Source organism: Dermacentor silvarum, chromosome 9, assembly GCF_013339745.2.
Source record: "Dermacentor silvarum isolate Dsil-2018 chromosome 9, BIME_Dsil_1.4, whole genome shotgun sequence".
NCBI lineage: Eukaryota > Metazoa > Arthropoda > Arachnida > Ixodida > Ixodidae > Dermacentor > Dermacentor silvarum.
The window spans coordinates 162,632,811-162,646,741 of NC_051162.1; the positions used below are offsets into that span (position 1 = coordinate 162,632,811).

The 13,931-nt window shown below is 44.8% G+C and overlaps 1 protein-coding gene across 1 annotated transcript; it reads left to right on the forward strand.

Annotated features, from left to right (window-relative positions):
* The first annotated feature begins 7,504 nt into the window (after positions 1-7,504).
* Positions 7,505-11,819, forward strand: LOC125940276 (acanthoscurrin-2-like). The gene is made up of 3 exons (XM_049656267.1): positions 7,505-7,550; positions 10,206-10,859; positions 11,650-11,819. Exons 1-2 carry the CDS (start codon positions 7,539-7,541, stop codon positions 10,827-10,829), a joined length of 636 nt encoding a protein of 211 aa, XP_049512224.1. The 5' UTR covers positions 7,505-7,538; the 3' UTR covers positions 10,830-10,859; positions 11,650-11,819.
* The last annotated feature ends 2,112 nt before the right edge of the window (positions 11,820-13,931 follow it).

Sequence of the window (13,931 nt, forward strand, 5' to 3'; positions counted from 1 at the left end):
GGACAAGTACACAAGAATGATCAAAAGAAACATAGCGCTGTGTGTCTATTGCTGATTCTTGTGTTCTTGTACTGCTGTTGCTCTACAATGGATCCTACCTAAACATGGCTGACCTACAAGTCCTCATCGGAAACCTCATCGACTTTTCTAGGATGGGTAACTAATCAACTTCTTGACTGCTGCATATAGCAAAGTTGGCATCCACATGTACGCAAGCGAAATTAAATGAGACGGCACGAGATATCCTCAGGTATATGGCTCATGCAACGGCACAGCAGGCATTGAGCGCACTCTGTGTCCGTGAGGCAGCTTACGTGATATAAGCGGTGCTCTTCTGATTAAAGGCTTAATCGTCACAAACATACGGGTTGCTTACATGCGATGCCTCACAACTCAGGCGATGTCAGCTGCTTGTAACGTCTAACTCACACAATCCTGCCCGCTAAGGAAGCACATGTTTTAAAACAAGGAAAGGTGACAAAGAGCAAATATATTGGTTTACTTTGCCGCATCGTTATATGAGGTTAAACTAAATTTTCTATTGCGGCTAGTTGAAGTCTCAAACACTCGAAAACAAGTTACACTAGAGGCCCAAGGCCAAATGTATACCTCAGTGCACGAGGCTTGCGTGTTTATGCCGAAAAAATGAGTACAGCAGCGGTTGTCCGCAAGCCCGTGGTGCCGTATACTGTGTCTAACAATGGCCTTGTCATCTCCTATGGTAACATGTACCGCTTACTAGTCATGGTCATCGATCACGATCTCTCCTGGAGTCTACAATGCACATACTTGAAGAAGAGGTGGTCATTCATGGCCCTAAAGCCGAAGTTTTGATGCGTCAAGGCATGAGGTACATCTCTCACTGTGTTTTGGTTATGATAGTAACGATAAAGATTGTAGAATACAATATTTCATTTTCCTTTTAAATAAGGACTCAATAATGACATTGACTTAGCAAAGGAGGACAATGACTCAGCATAAATGACAATGACTGGGCGAGAAAATAGAATAACACTCAAAAACCACTGAAATGGGTTCGGACATAAATGATAGGACATGCGCCTCATGTAGATAATGAAACAGCCGCCTACGTCTAGTTGCTCTCATGGTCGTTTCGTTAACTTGGTAGGCTCCCCGCACACTGCTCCGCATAAGATCGATTCCCACAGGCCATGTGAACTGCCGGCTTTTTATAATGAGGAGCTTTGATGGGATTTGAAGAATATATGCCCTCGAAATGGTAATTATATTTGCCCTCTACCCACTGAAGTTTTACGTTCACGTCTATCACAGGGTGACACACTCCGCCGTTGCGCAAATACACTCATCGGAAGACTGCAGTATAAGCACATTAATGAAAGTGGAAGCTGGCACCTTTATTTTGTACTTCTTGGTTCATTCAGGAGAATACAAAGTTTGCTTGTTTGATATATTGGCTGATTGACTGCTCTATGCATTTTTAAGACCAGAAGCAAAGCGAGCTTGTGAGAGCTTCGAATTTTGCCACCTGGAGTTTCTGAACGCGTGCCTATATAAATGCTGATGTGCTTGCGACCACGCCGCAATGAGAATGTGGGCACTGCCGAAATGAAACTGAACACGAAACTTCCAGCTCAGCTGCAGAACACCAGCCACGAAGCGACCACGTAGATGGGATGCAAATTTTCTCGTGCAGTGTCCTCACGGAAGTACTTATTTCGTTGTGCCCCGGCCACGTGAGTTTCATATCGAGTAACAAATATGAGGCGAGGCCGTGCACCATTGGGCAGACGATAAAGTTATCTCTACCAACTGACAGTGCAATCACAACAAGGAAATGATAAGCAATAAGCTCACATCAGTGACACACATTCGCCCTGCGCAGACAAACGCCACGTCTATACGCATCGTTTGAAACATTAGAGCCGCATGCATATTGTATTAGGGCCTGTGATCATTCAGCCTTGTCTGTGAAGGGAGGGTTATCAATTTGTCAGCTGCGTAGTGGCCAAACCAATTAAGCGTTATGTGAGCCTGTCAGAATAGAAATTAAACGGGTCGGACGCCTACTGCTTATTGAGGAGAGTATTTTTTAGTCCTTTATTCGCTCTTTTGTAGCGACAGTCCTTCATGGTTGACTAAGAGCCTCTTGATAAGAGATGCATGGTCTAGTTATTTACAGGCGACACAAAGAACGCGGACCCGGCAAATAACATGACTTGCGTGGCTTAGTTTGTCTTTAAAGAGAGCCTTCAATGAAGATGACTGCGTGGTAAAAAAAAGCTGGTAATATAACCGACAAAACGTTAGCATTTACTTACAAAAATGTGTCCTGGATAAATGTGTCAACGTTTTCCGAAACATCCAAAGCTCAGAAGCATTCAAAACTCTTCTTAAATATTGTAGGCACACTAAAATGAACCGCAAACTAAAAATAAAAAGTAGAGATAACGATTTCTGTAATAACGCGTTCGCACCGTTTATGAAAAGGCAGGGACAATGTAGAATAAATATTTCAGTATATTATATTAACAGCGAAGCTATTTAAGCCAGCCGTAATTAGTGGTGCGTAGCAAGAAACTGCCAAGTAAGAAAATAAACTTCCTTGCCGTGGCAGGATTCGAAGCGGCGTACCCCCGTTCCTAAGGCGAGCGTCGTAACCACTAGGCTATACTTTTTTTTTTAATACAGCCACTTACTTTATTCTTTTTCCAACATAGCAAGTACCAAGCACTGAAGCTTTTTCACAGATTTACCAAACACAGAGAGAGGCAATCACACATCTACATAAAGACAAGTCTTTGCTGCAGGCACTTCATACCTTACATACATTATAACAGCACAAGGCTATACAGCCACGCTTGCAGAACATGCATTTATGCGAACCATATGATTGCGTTCGAGCGTCGTCGTCTTCGTCCACAGCTGGCGCGTTCGTACGCTCGTGCTCTGCGAGGTGAAGAGGTTTTGCGCGCTATGCCTCGGTATTTGGCTTTAGCCACAGGGACCTATTTGATGTCGTTTGTGGTTTTATTCAGTCAACAAAACTAGTGAATAAAATTTTAAATCTGTACTTTTACAATTCTCTGAGAGATATTTCAGTTTTAATGCATGGCATTATTATTATAAATTGTGCAGTTTAGGACAATTAATCTGTCTGTTCTGATTAATAAATTACACAGTAACTGTAATTTCAGAAGCTATCTAAAAGTTCAGGTGCCGAATTCATGGCCAATCCGCCGGAGTGGGTACGAGCCATGTATTGAGGATATCATCATCATCATTATGAGAGCAAGAGAGAGACGCATTCAGGGAGGGGGTCTCCTGAAACGCGGTGTCGGTGTTGCAAGCTGCGCTATGCAACGCGCAGTGACGGCCGTAAGTCCGAGCAACGCCTCCTATAAAGTCTATATAGGAGGCGTTGGTCCGAGATTCGCAAAAAGAAATTATCATCATCATGAGTAATAAGAAGTTCGCGCGCACTTCTGGAAAATGCTGGGTTACGATCATCCAGCTTCGCTGTTTGAAGCGTTGCGCGGCCGAATGCAAGGTTAAGCGTTTTTTTTTGTTAGGAATTCTTAGTGGCATTAAAAATTTCAGTATCGACAATTTGCTACCCCGAATGATGCAATAGGTACTTTTGCCGTTCAAAAAGGGAAGACGTTTTGGGGAGTGCTTGTAACACACTATCTTTTGGGAGCTATTTGTGTGAAAGTCAAGTACGTCGAGCAGCCATGGCCACTGGAGTCCTGGAATGAGGACACCACCCACTCGTCCTCAAGATCAACGATCTCGATGGTCTAAATAAATGTTTTTTTTCTCTCTATCTCTCTATGCGTTCGATACATTGCCTATTTAACGCATGCGTTAGCCATGGTCAAAGCCACCCCGAATGTCTGAGCGAACCTAGACGCATTGAATGGCAGTCACGAGCCAGTCATACAATGATTTCGGCTGCGCACTGCTACATGAGCATGTCCACCTGACGTCATGTCGAGTGAATCGAAGGAATTGTCTGAGACTTATGTCTGCAAAGTCTCGCCCTTGAGTTTCATCAGTGGAAGCTGTGCTGTTAGAGAGAACGCCATTGGAAAACGATAGTTTAGAGTCTTCCAAGCAAATTCATAGTTAAGTGAAGTAAAGAAGGCCTTAAGTTACGCCTAATAGTTTTAACAAGTCGAACAGCTTTTTCAGACGATCAAGTGCCCAAGTTGATGGGCAAGATAACGCAAGATAACGGGATTTTACACGCTCCAATACATATGTAGTCTTCTGTGATTCTTATGTCATTCTCTTTGCTTTCTCTTGTAAGGAATGAAGTAGGCTTCACGGAATATTTCTGGGGTTTTACGTCCCAAAATCAGTTCCGGTTATGAGGCACGCCGTAGTGGAGGGGTCCGGATTAATTTTGACCACCTGGGGTTCTTTAACGTGCACTACAACGCAAGCACACGGGCGTTTTTGCATTTCGCCTCCCCCAAAATGCGGCCGCCACGGACGGGATTCGATCCCGCGACCTCGTGCTCAGCAGAGCAACGCTTTATCTGATTGAGCCAGCGCGGCGCATGAAGTGGGCTTTTGCGCAGTGTTTGATTAAAGGAAGGTATTTCTCTGGAAACGTTCCTTCATTGAATGACTCCGAAAAGAACCTAAGCTTACTTAGGCCATATAAATCTTAGCCTTCGTGAACGACTTTGAAAATTGTCCTGTCTGTATTATTGTTGTTTTTATGCTCCACGGGAGATGAATTTTAGTGCTGCCTCAAGTAAGGTGCGCGGATATGAAGCTGAGAGGGAGGGACTATAGAGATGCTACACACCTCTCGAGAACAAAAATATTACAGAAACTGGATTAATAAATGTGTGGCACAAGTTTTTTGCAGCAATGCTAGTTTCACGCAATTTAACTCAATGGTTCTCATCATGATAGGTAAACCTTAATCGTTACTCTTTCTGCATTTGATGCCTTGAAAAAAAAGAAAGAGGAACTAAATGACATTATCGTTTATAAATTTCTGTTTTTCTTTCTTTCTTTCCCATCGCTCTATTCAGAACCTTTGTATTGTGCAGGAATAAGCATTCCCAGGACTTATTTCATTCAAGTAGAAAAAATCGCCGTATTGCGATTAGAAAGTAACAAACAAGAAAAAACATCGGTTTCGAACATAACATAAAAAGTGGAGGAGAGAAGATGTTTGGACTCAGCCAAGAAAGACCCGCTCTTTTTTTTTTGTGTGTAACAATTAATATGCTCATATATCTTAGTTCTTCGAAAATAAATCAAGTGTTATTATTCTACTATAAGATGTGGATATTTTGGCGATAAATTTGCCGGCGGCTTCTACGCAACGTTAAACTAATGTACGAAACTTTGGTAATCATAGAGCGCCTCAGTGTGTTATCGCTTGCCTTAACGAGTACGTTCTACAAATTGACTCTCTGGCTATAAGTGCAGTTTTCCTGGAGCTGGGGCTGAAGCTTCCTGAGGCACGCGGCCGCTCAGGTACCAATTATCAATCACATAAGAGGCATCAACAAACCATTCTTCAACGAAGGAACGCATGAATGACATGGCCTACACGAGTCAAGACACCCGTATACCAGAAAATTAAATCTAACGTATCAAGGTAAGATCGGAGGTTACTATAACTTCAAGTAGACGAACTTCCCTTCGGCAAAGGTAAAAACAAAATTGAGAAGTGTTACATGTTTTTGCGTGGCACATTCAGGACATTATTCACGAAATGCATAACCCATCAAAGCGGTCTTTTTGAAAAATTTGTAGTCGTTTCCTTTGTAGTTTCGTGTTATACTTGGGGGGATGACAATTTTCTTTTTCGTGAACATTCCTTCCAATTGTGGGCTACCGCGAAATTTAGCCTGGATTAACAAAAACCCTTTATGACAGAATTGTTTTTAAGAAAACATTCCAGCCAATTATAAAGCTGGGCATATGGTATTATTAATGAAGTTGACCGGCCAATCGCAAAAAAAAGCAATTTAAAGCAACAGCGTTTTGTATTCGGTCACATGATTTGCAATATTCGGCGTTGTACAGTATTGTGCCTTGCTTTGGTGATCTGCTAACCTCCGGGTTAGCTTGGATGGAGCAGTGCCCCCGGTAAATACGTTGGTTCGGGGATGCCGAATTTTCCTTCAACTGCGTAGCATTCTTTTTGAGGCAACCGTATGGGTTTTCTTCGTGTTGTCTTCCTACAGTCGGATGAGTGGCAATGTTTTCCTTTCAGGCTATTAAAGCTCATCCTTGAGCTCGCTGCAATTAAAAGTGTGGTTAGGGTTTTCTATTATGGTTGGCAAAATAAAAATGTTAATCATCATTCTACGGCGATCCGATTTACTGCGTTTAGCCAACTTGCACATAACCAACCGGCACTGGTAACGGCACGCCTTCGTGCGTCGCCCACAAAACCCGATTTGACCGCGAAAATGCGGTGTTCGATACTGCACGTAATGGATGTGCAAAGATGTTGGAACACGGCTGAACCCTTTGAAAATTGGTTGAACCTGTCATAAAATTGCTGTGTTTCAGTACGTGCCGCTCGCGCACAAGTTTGTAGCCATACGGCCGACTCGTGAAAATACGGCACCCTGTGAAATTTTCAGAAGGAAAATCAGCACGCGCATTGCATGCGTCAATACGGTAACCAAACAGGGTGCCTCTGTATAACGCACACCAATGGATATCGGACGAAAAGAACCCAGCTTAAGCTTTCCGGCTTTCCCGTAATACACACGTTATATATTCTGCGTCCTGCTTTGTTTGACTGTGGGAGAGGGTCAATTGCTTATGCTGCTGGCGATGTCGAGATACGCCGGTATAACCAAGAACGAGAACCCCCGGGGTGGGGGAGGACTGCTCTTTTTTTTGGGGGGGGGGGAGGAGGGGGGGCTGCTAGATGGCAGGCAAAGGGTTAGCACACGGAACGTGGGAAGCGAAGCAGGAATACAGAACGCGATTTGACCAAACCGCACTGAAAAATAACGTGCTGTGGGCGGCGTTCTTGAGAAGTTACGTACGTGGCGGAAGCATGGAAAGAGAAATTGACCGCCTCTTCCGTTCCACGACGGAGAGCGGCGGGCAACAAACCGCCGAACACTGTTGCGCTACTGTTCTTTACTTTCTGCTGCGTTTCCGTTTCACTTCCTTCTCTCGGCGTGTCGTCTAACTCGAATTCTAGATCGAGATGAGCAGGAGAGGATTATTACGTGCGTCGCGTCCCGTTTGCGTATGCTCTCGCGCTGCTGCCTTGAGGAAGCGTTGCTCCGGGACTGTCACGGCCGGAACGCTTTCCCTCGCCCTACCACCTGTGTCCGAAACGGAAAGGGTGGTCATCAGAAGCTATGCGCAACTAGCGAGGGTGTATACCTGTGCGGAGTGGAGGCACACCTTAGGCCCTTCCCCTGTGACGTAAAGAGAAGGGCAGCGTGGGGCGGTGCGTGTCGGTTGGGTATAAAAACGCGCCTGCCTGAGCGCAGAACACGGACATCTTCCAAAGCCTCTTGCTTGCTTGTGCTCTGAGGTATCGACCAGCCTTCACTATGAACGCCCTTGTAAGTATCTGCTGGTGTGCCGCGCCCGAAATGCCCGAACACCGCCTTCGATTCAGAAAGCTTCTTGATTTGATCAGTGCAATAGCTTCCTTTACCGCCACTAAGGGTTTCGAATAGGGCCGGTGATTGTCGTGAACGTTTGAGGTGCGTCTCTAGATAATTACTGCTTCAAGCAATTGAACCGTAAGGATATTTTGGTTCATGACAGAAATGTAGGTGCTGCTGCTATATGAAACGCAAAGATTGTAAAGTGCTCGCGCTATCACTTCGCCTAAAAGGTTGTCAGTGCATTGTGCACGCAGTACAGTAAGTAAGCAAACGATTTTGTTTAACCGTAGTTTGAGTTAATGCTTACAAAGGATGGCTTAAACTAACAAGTGATACATCAGTGCACGTCCTGCACTATAATGGCACAAGTAGGCTCACAAGCACCTTGTTCATTCGTTAATCCTTGTAATCGCATATAGCTTATTTTAACTTTGCAAAGAGCGGCGTTGAGATAGCTCCAAATTGTGTGCAATGCATGCAGTGTATTGCAACGTGCTTAACATATAGAGCAAAAGCTTTGCTGTTTGCACGGCATGACAGGCCATTGGAGTAGTGTAGCATTGCTCCAGATTCTCATTGCGTATGTCAGAACCAGACTGCATGGTTATCACTGCCAAAGAAAGCTCATTTTTCCAAATTTTCCAAATGATCATTTTATGCTTTTCGAGGTCGTGCACTATTACGTCCCGTCCTCCGTGCAGAAAACAATAATTGAAACTTGAGTGACATATCGTCACCAAGAAAAAAAAAAGAAACTGGGACAACACTATTGGAGCTCCTGACTATGACTCAAGCATTGAAATCGGTCAGCGAGAACCATTCTAATTTTCTGCAGCACTTATAAAAAATACTGGAGGGTAACATTCGCAAACCTCGTATAAGTAGCGGCACCAAGATTAACTGCTGATAAACGAGGCAGCACAGAATCAAGGAAGTAGTGTTCCCTGAGAGTCGAGGACCGCAATTTGGCCTATTATTTGCCACGAAGGCATAATTGGTAAGGTTGGTTCTAATTAAGGTCATTGTTCGATATGCTTTTATAATCAATAAGCGATCACGTATCGGACACTTGTGCGCAGTACTCCAACATTATATTGAGAGCATTGGTGTGTAACAGAATTTATGTGCAAGTCAAAACTGCTCTTTGCGTTATGAGCTCAGCTTAAGCCGTGTCGTTCTTTCGGAGCATTTCCGCTAAGAGAACTTCAACGACTTTTGCGGGAAGGAAGGTTTTAGCGAAAGTCACGTGAGCGTAGATATGAAGGCTCTATAGTTTTTACCATTCCTTTTAACATCTTTATTATTCAGGCTCTTTCAGCCACAATCAGCGCGTGCAGAGTTCTGACAGATTACATTACTTGATTAATATCATTAGCTTGAGATAGCTAAATATGGTTTTCATCTGCACAGTGTGATACACAAAGGAAGAAAGCGTAGTTACCGAACCAGGCAAAGCTTGGTTGTGTTGTTGAATGCCTGTTTTTGTGCACGTGTTAAAATCAAGGGTCAAAAGCGTGGTAACAACGCCGGTGTTCGGGACAAGCAGCTTATAGTCAGAGTGAAATTTAAAGTATGAGAAATGTTTGAGCATGAAGTCACAGATTTCACGCTAAACGTAGACACCGAGACGCAGTGAAAGAAGTCACAAGCGGAGTAAGGTACAGATGCGAAGTTGTAAACTACTACTCTTATAGAATGACGCGACCGATTACCTCATCTTTCACAGAACTTACTTGTTGGAGGTGCCTTAAATTGGACGAAAATTAGAGAAACTACTGTGGAGTTCCGTACAGTGGTACCGATACACCGTTGTGCGGCTCTTCGGTGGTGTCTTTCATTGCATTCCAGGCACAACAATGGCTGCCGAAAGGAAAATGTAGGTTAATTTGCCACGTTGAAAAGCTCGGCCTGATTTACAAAAAAAAATCCTTCATAACTGCTTAGTGATTGGTCGGCCGCTTTCGCTAATTATTGCCTCCATCAAAAGGTTTGGCTGTAAATTGTCCTTGCCTAGATTGCTAGCTCACGCGAATTTTGGGAATACGGGCTCCGCTAGTTTGTACTAGTGCCCAAGGTGGTCCAGTGTAGAAGAGTAATTGTCGCAGGTTTGCAATCGTCAGCTCAAATGTGCACCGATTTAGAGTCTGCTGTGTATTTACAGGCTCCAAAAGAAGTTAGTGAGCGTGGTTCTCGATAGTAACGACCTTCATAAAACTCTTCGCCTTCCATACGAATGAGTATGAAGCCCGAAGTTCCTACGTGTAATTTTCACATTTATTTATTTGACATCGTTATCATCAGTCAACAGTAAAAAAACCATTAGGATGCAGTGCAACCCACCATATTGTAAAATTACTATTTCTGGGGCTTACAGCAAGAGTAACATTCAAACATGCAGCTAACACAGCAGACGCCTGAAATAAAGAGACAAATAAGTTCATTCACACATTAGCAAGCGTACTCGAAGAAAGAAGCAGGACAGCATAAACTGCAGCAAACGAGTCTCACAAAAGAAAGCCGCGAGGCGCCACAAAGCATATTTAACATTGTGTGCCGTACAGCAAGAGACTGGTAGAATGAACAGTCTGTGCGTCAATATTGTCGCAGGTGTGCACCGTCCTACTCAGTGCCCTGGTTGCCAGCGCCTTTGGCGGATTTATCGGAGGCGGCGGCGGTGGTCTGGGTGGTGGTGTGGGTGGAGGATACGTCGGTGGAGGCGGTCTTGGAGGTTACGGTGGAGGTCTCGGAGGCTACGGCGGATACAGCGGAGGCTACGGCGGAGGCTACGGTGGAGGTCTCGGAGGCGGCGTTGGATTCGGAGGCCTGGGTGCCGGTGGCATTGGAGGAGGCGGCGGCGGCAACGTCGGTGTGGGAAGCAGCGTCGTCCTTCTCAGCGGTGGCCGGGCGGGTGCCAGCAGGTCCGTGGCCGGACCGGCGTTCCTGGTACGCACTGTGCACCACGTCAATCAGGTTTCCGGTGGCGGAGCTGTTGTAGCCCACTCCGGAATTGGCGGCGTCGGCGGAGGCGCCGCCGTTGGAGGCGTTGGTCTTGGAGGTGGCGTCGGAGGTTACGGAGGTGGCTACGGAGCCGGAGGTCTCGGTGGAGGCTACGGTGGCTACGGTGGTTACGGCGCTGGTGGCTATGGTGGATATGGCGGCTCCGGCGCTGGTGGCTATGGCGGTGGCAGTGGTGTCGTCGGCAAGGCCTTGCTGATCAAGCACCACAAATGAGTGCCCGATTCTGATGAATGCAAAAATCCGGTAAGTCACTTTTTATTGCGCTTCGAAATTGAAAATTATTGAAACGTAGGCTTTGCGCAATATGTATTGGTGGTTGGACAGTGGCGCTTCATCTAGACAATTTCATCACTAAGCGGGCTGTGCTCTTGAGGCAAGATGATAGATAGCTTGAAAAAAGTTATAAGACTGCTTGCGGCTTTCTAGATTAAGTGAAGCGTATAGTACAGTTTTTTATCTCCCCAAAGAACCTTGACAAAAACGAAGGCGTACACTCATACATTGGGCAGCGTTTTGTTGGTGGCTTAGCATTTGAAGTGTAGCCATCGCATGGGTCGTAAAGTCCCATTCAGTGCGCTTGTGATTATATAAACGCGATCACTGCTCGCCTTGAACTATGTGGTTTTGGGGATAAACAATGTAAAAATGATACCTTATTTAACAGAAGTTCTATGCTAAGGCAGGTGTGGTAATTTATTAGAATCGCAGCTCTCTGTGTAAGATTTTGGTAGGTGCACGTCTGACACAGATAGTAAATAGAATTTCAGTATATCTGACTTGAGTGATTTTAGTTGCCTAGCGCAGGCTTCTAACTGCAAATATGAAGCAAAATAACAAAAAATGGTCATAGTACATCACATGCTTTAGGTGTCATCAAATGTTCCACAGAAAAGAACGTTTTTCGGTTATATCTTAGTGTAACAAAATGCCTGTTACATATCTTCCAAATTCTTTGACCTTATTCGCTCGAAACGGGTATAGTGTGCGTGAACATTTGATAAGTAAGTGTACTCATATTTCTCTTTCCTTTCAGAGTGAAGAATCTTCCAGCGAAAGCAGTACAGTGTCGGCCTCTGGGGGAAAGTGTCAGCAGCTCACACCTGCCATCTAAGTCGAAGAAGTGACCTCAACAGTGCAAATTATGTTCATAACTTGTGTAAATATATATATTGACGAAGGCCTCGCTCTTCGGCAACGGAAATAATCTGTTTTGTCTTCTTCATATTCATCATAAACCTGGATTACACATACGACCTTGTCGTAGGCGCTTCTTAGCGCCTACATATGCGCGTCATGCAAGCGGTTGCGAGTTGGCCAACAAACACATGACGTCATTGCGCAAAGTACTATATTTCCTGAACCTACCTGATGAAATGACACGTCTAGTCATTGGTTTCTGATATTGTTCTTGCTTTTTCGACAATGGCACACAACCTCCTGTAAACAAAATTAGTTTTCAACAAACTGGAATTTGCCGAATATGCGCACAAAATGTATTGCAAGTAGATCTGAGACTGGGCTGGCTGATATGAATTGCTCTGGCACGCCCAAACTATATCTACACACAATCCTGTTTACATAACGTCATGGTCAATATAGAACTTATATTTTATTTCTGAGTGTAACATGTAAAACGTAATGATCAGTTTGCAGTGTGAAGGCTGGTATATGTGTGAAGGCTGGTATATGTAATAGCTGACGCGTCATGGTACCTAAGTTTATGCTTACACCGGAATGTGGCACTTTCGTCTATCTGTGTAAAAGAAACCTAGTATAATTGTGGCGGGCAATTAATTAATTAATTTATTTATTTATTTATTTATTTATTTATTTATTTATTTATTTATACTGTAAGCCGTAAGCCGTTACAGGGTGAATGCAGGAAATACAACTTAACAAGTGCACACAGTCACTAGTACAAACTGTTAAACAAACCTAGTTCAATCAAATAGATTGCTGCAGTTACTTTCAAACGCAGTGTTACTAGCATTTATTTGATTTTCTTCATTCCCCATTAGGGCCTTGTGCAAATGCTCCCGACGATAAAAAGAAAGAAATAGAACCAGTAAACTTAGGAGAAAGCTTTATTCTAACATTGTGCGCAGTGACAGAGGATAGAGCGTTGTAGATTAAATTAAAGACTTGGGCCTTGGGTAGAACATCAGTGAAACCTTTGTCTTGGTTCCTTTTTCAATATGACTGTTTTTTGTTTTTTTTCCCCGGAACCCGTTGTCACGGAGAGAGAGCTATTGCTTACATTTACCTTTGGGACCACGACTGTACGAGGATGGGTTACTAAATAGCTTGCTCACTACCGCATAAAGCAAAGAACGGCATCAACCTGTACGCAAGCAAGGTTATATAAAACAACGCGTGCAATCCTCAACTCGGGCCGTGTGGCAACGACATAGTAGACGTCAACCACACTCTGTGATCGTGCTCCAAATACCGTGATGAAAGGGGCACTCGTTTTGAGAACACACAGAAGACAGGTGTTCTGCACAAGCGCCTGTAAACACTGTCTTCCCATAAAGGCCCAATACAGCCAGCAAACAATCGTCACGGCTTGCTGCATTCCTGGGAGACACTGGTCTGCTGATTGGATGGATGGATGAAGAACTTTATTTGTGTCCTTTAGGGCGCGCGATAGCGCGCAGCGGGCCGCTCCCACGTCGGGACAGAGAGGCCGAGCCTCTCCGCCGCGTCGCGGGCCCGTTGGAAGTGCGGTAAATTACACTGGTGGCGCTGGAATAGATGCTCAGCTAGGCCACGCTATCACCGGCCAGGCTCAACCGGCCTGCAGCTACAATCGCACCGCTTCCTCGACAAAACGCCTGTTTCTGCTCTGAGTTGCCTTCCTGGTTCCGTCACATTGTCACCTCTTACGTTATCACGTGCACGAGCTCAACAAGCCTGTGGCTAGGCCAACCGTTCCAGATATGATTAGGCTTTGTCTGCCTCTCGTGCGCCCCCCTCCCCACTTAATGGCCTAGGGGTTTCGTGCATGTCCGCAGAATATGACTGATGGGCCACTGAGACTGCACATGAGTATTTGTTTACGTACGCGCGTCATATAAACGAACTATTCACTGAAGCAAGGAGCGTGTGAAGGCTAGGCACATCACACTAATAATTGCGATATCAGTTATACAACGTACACTCGTTGCGCATTCCCGCCATCGACGGCACCACCGTTGTCGCCGTGCTGTCCTGGTATCTACGGCGCAGCATGTGGCGCTTGAAGAATGAAGGCTGTTTCAAATGCAGCCGACTGGAATGAAAGAAAAAAAAAGTCGGTGCAGTCGCGCGTGTCGC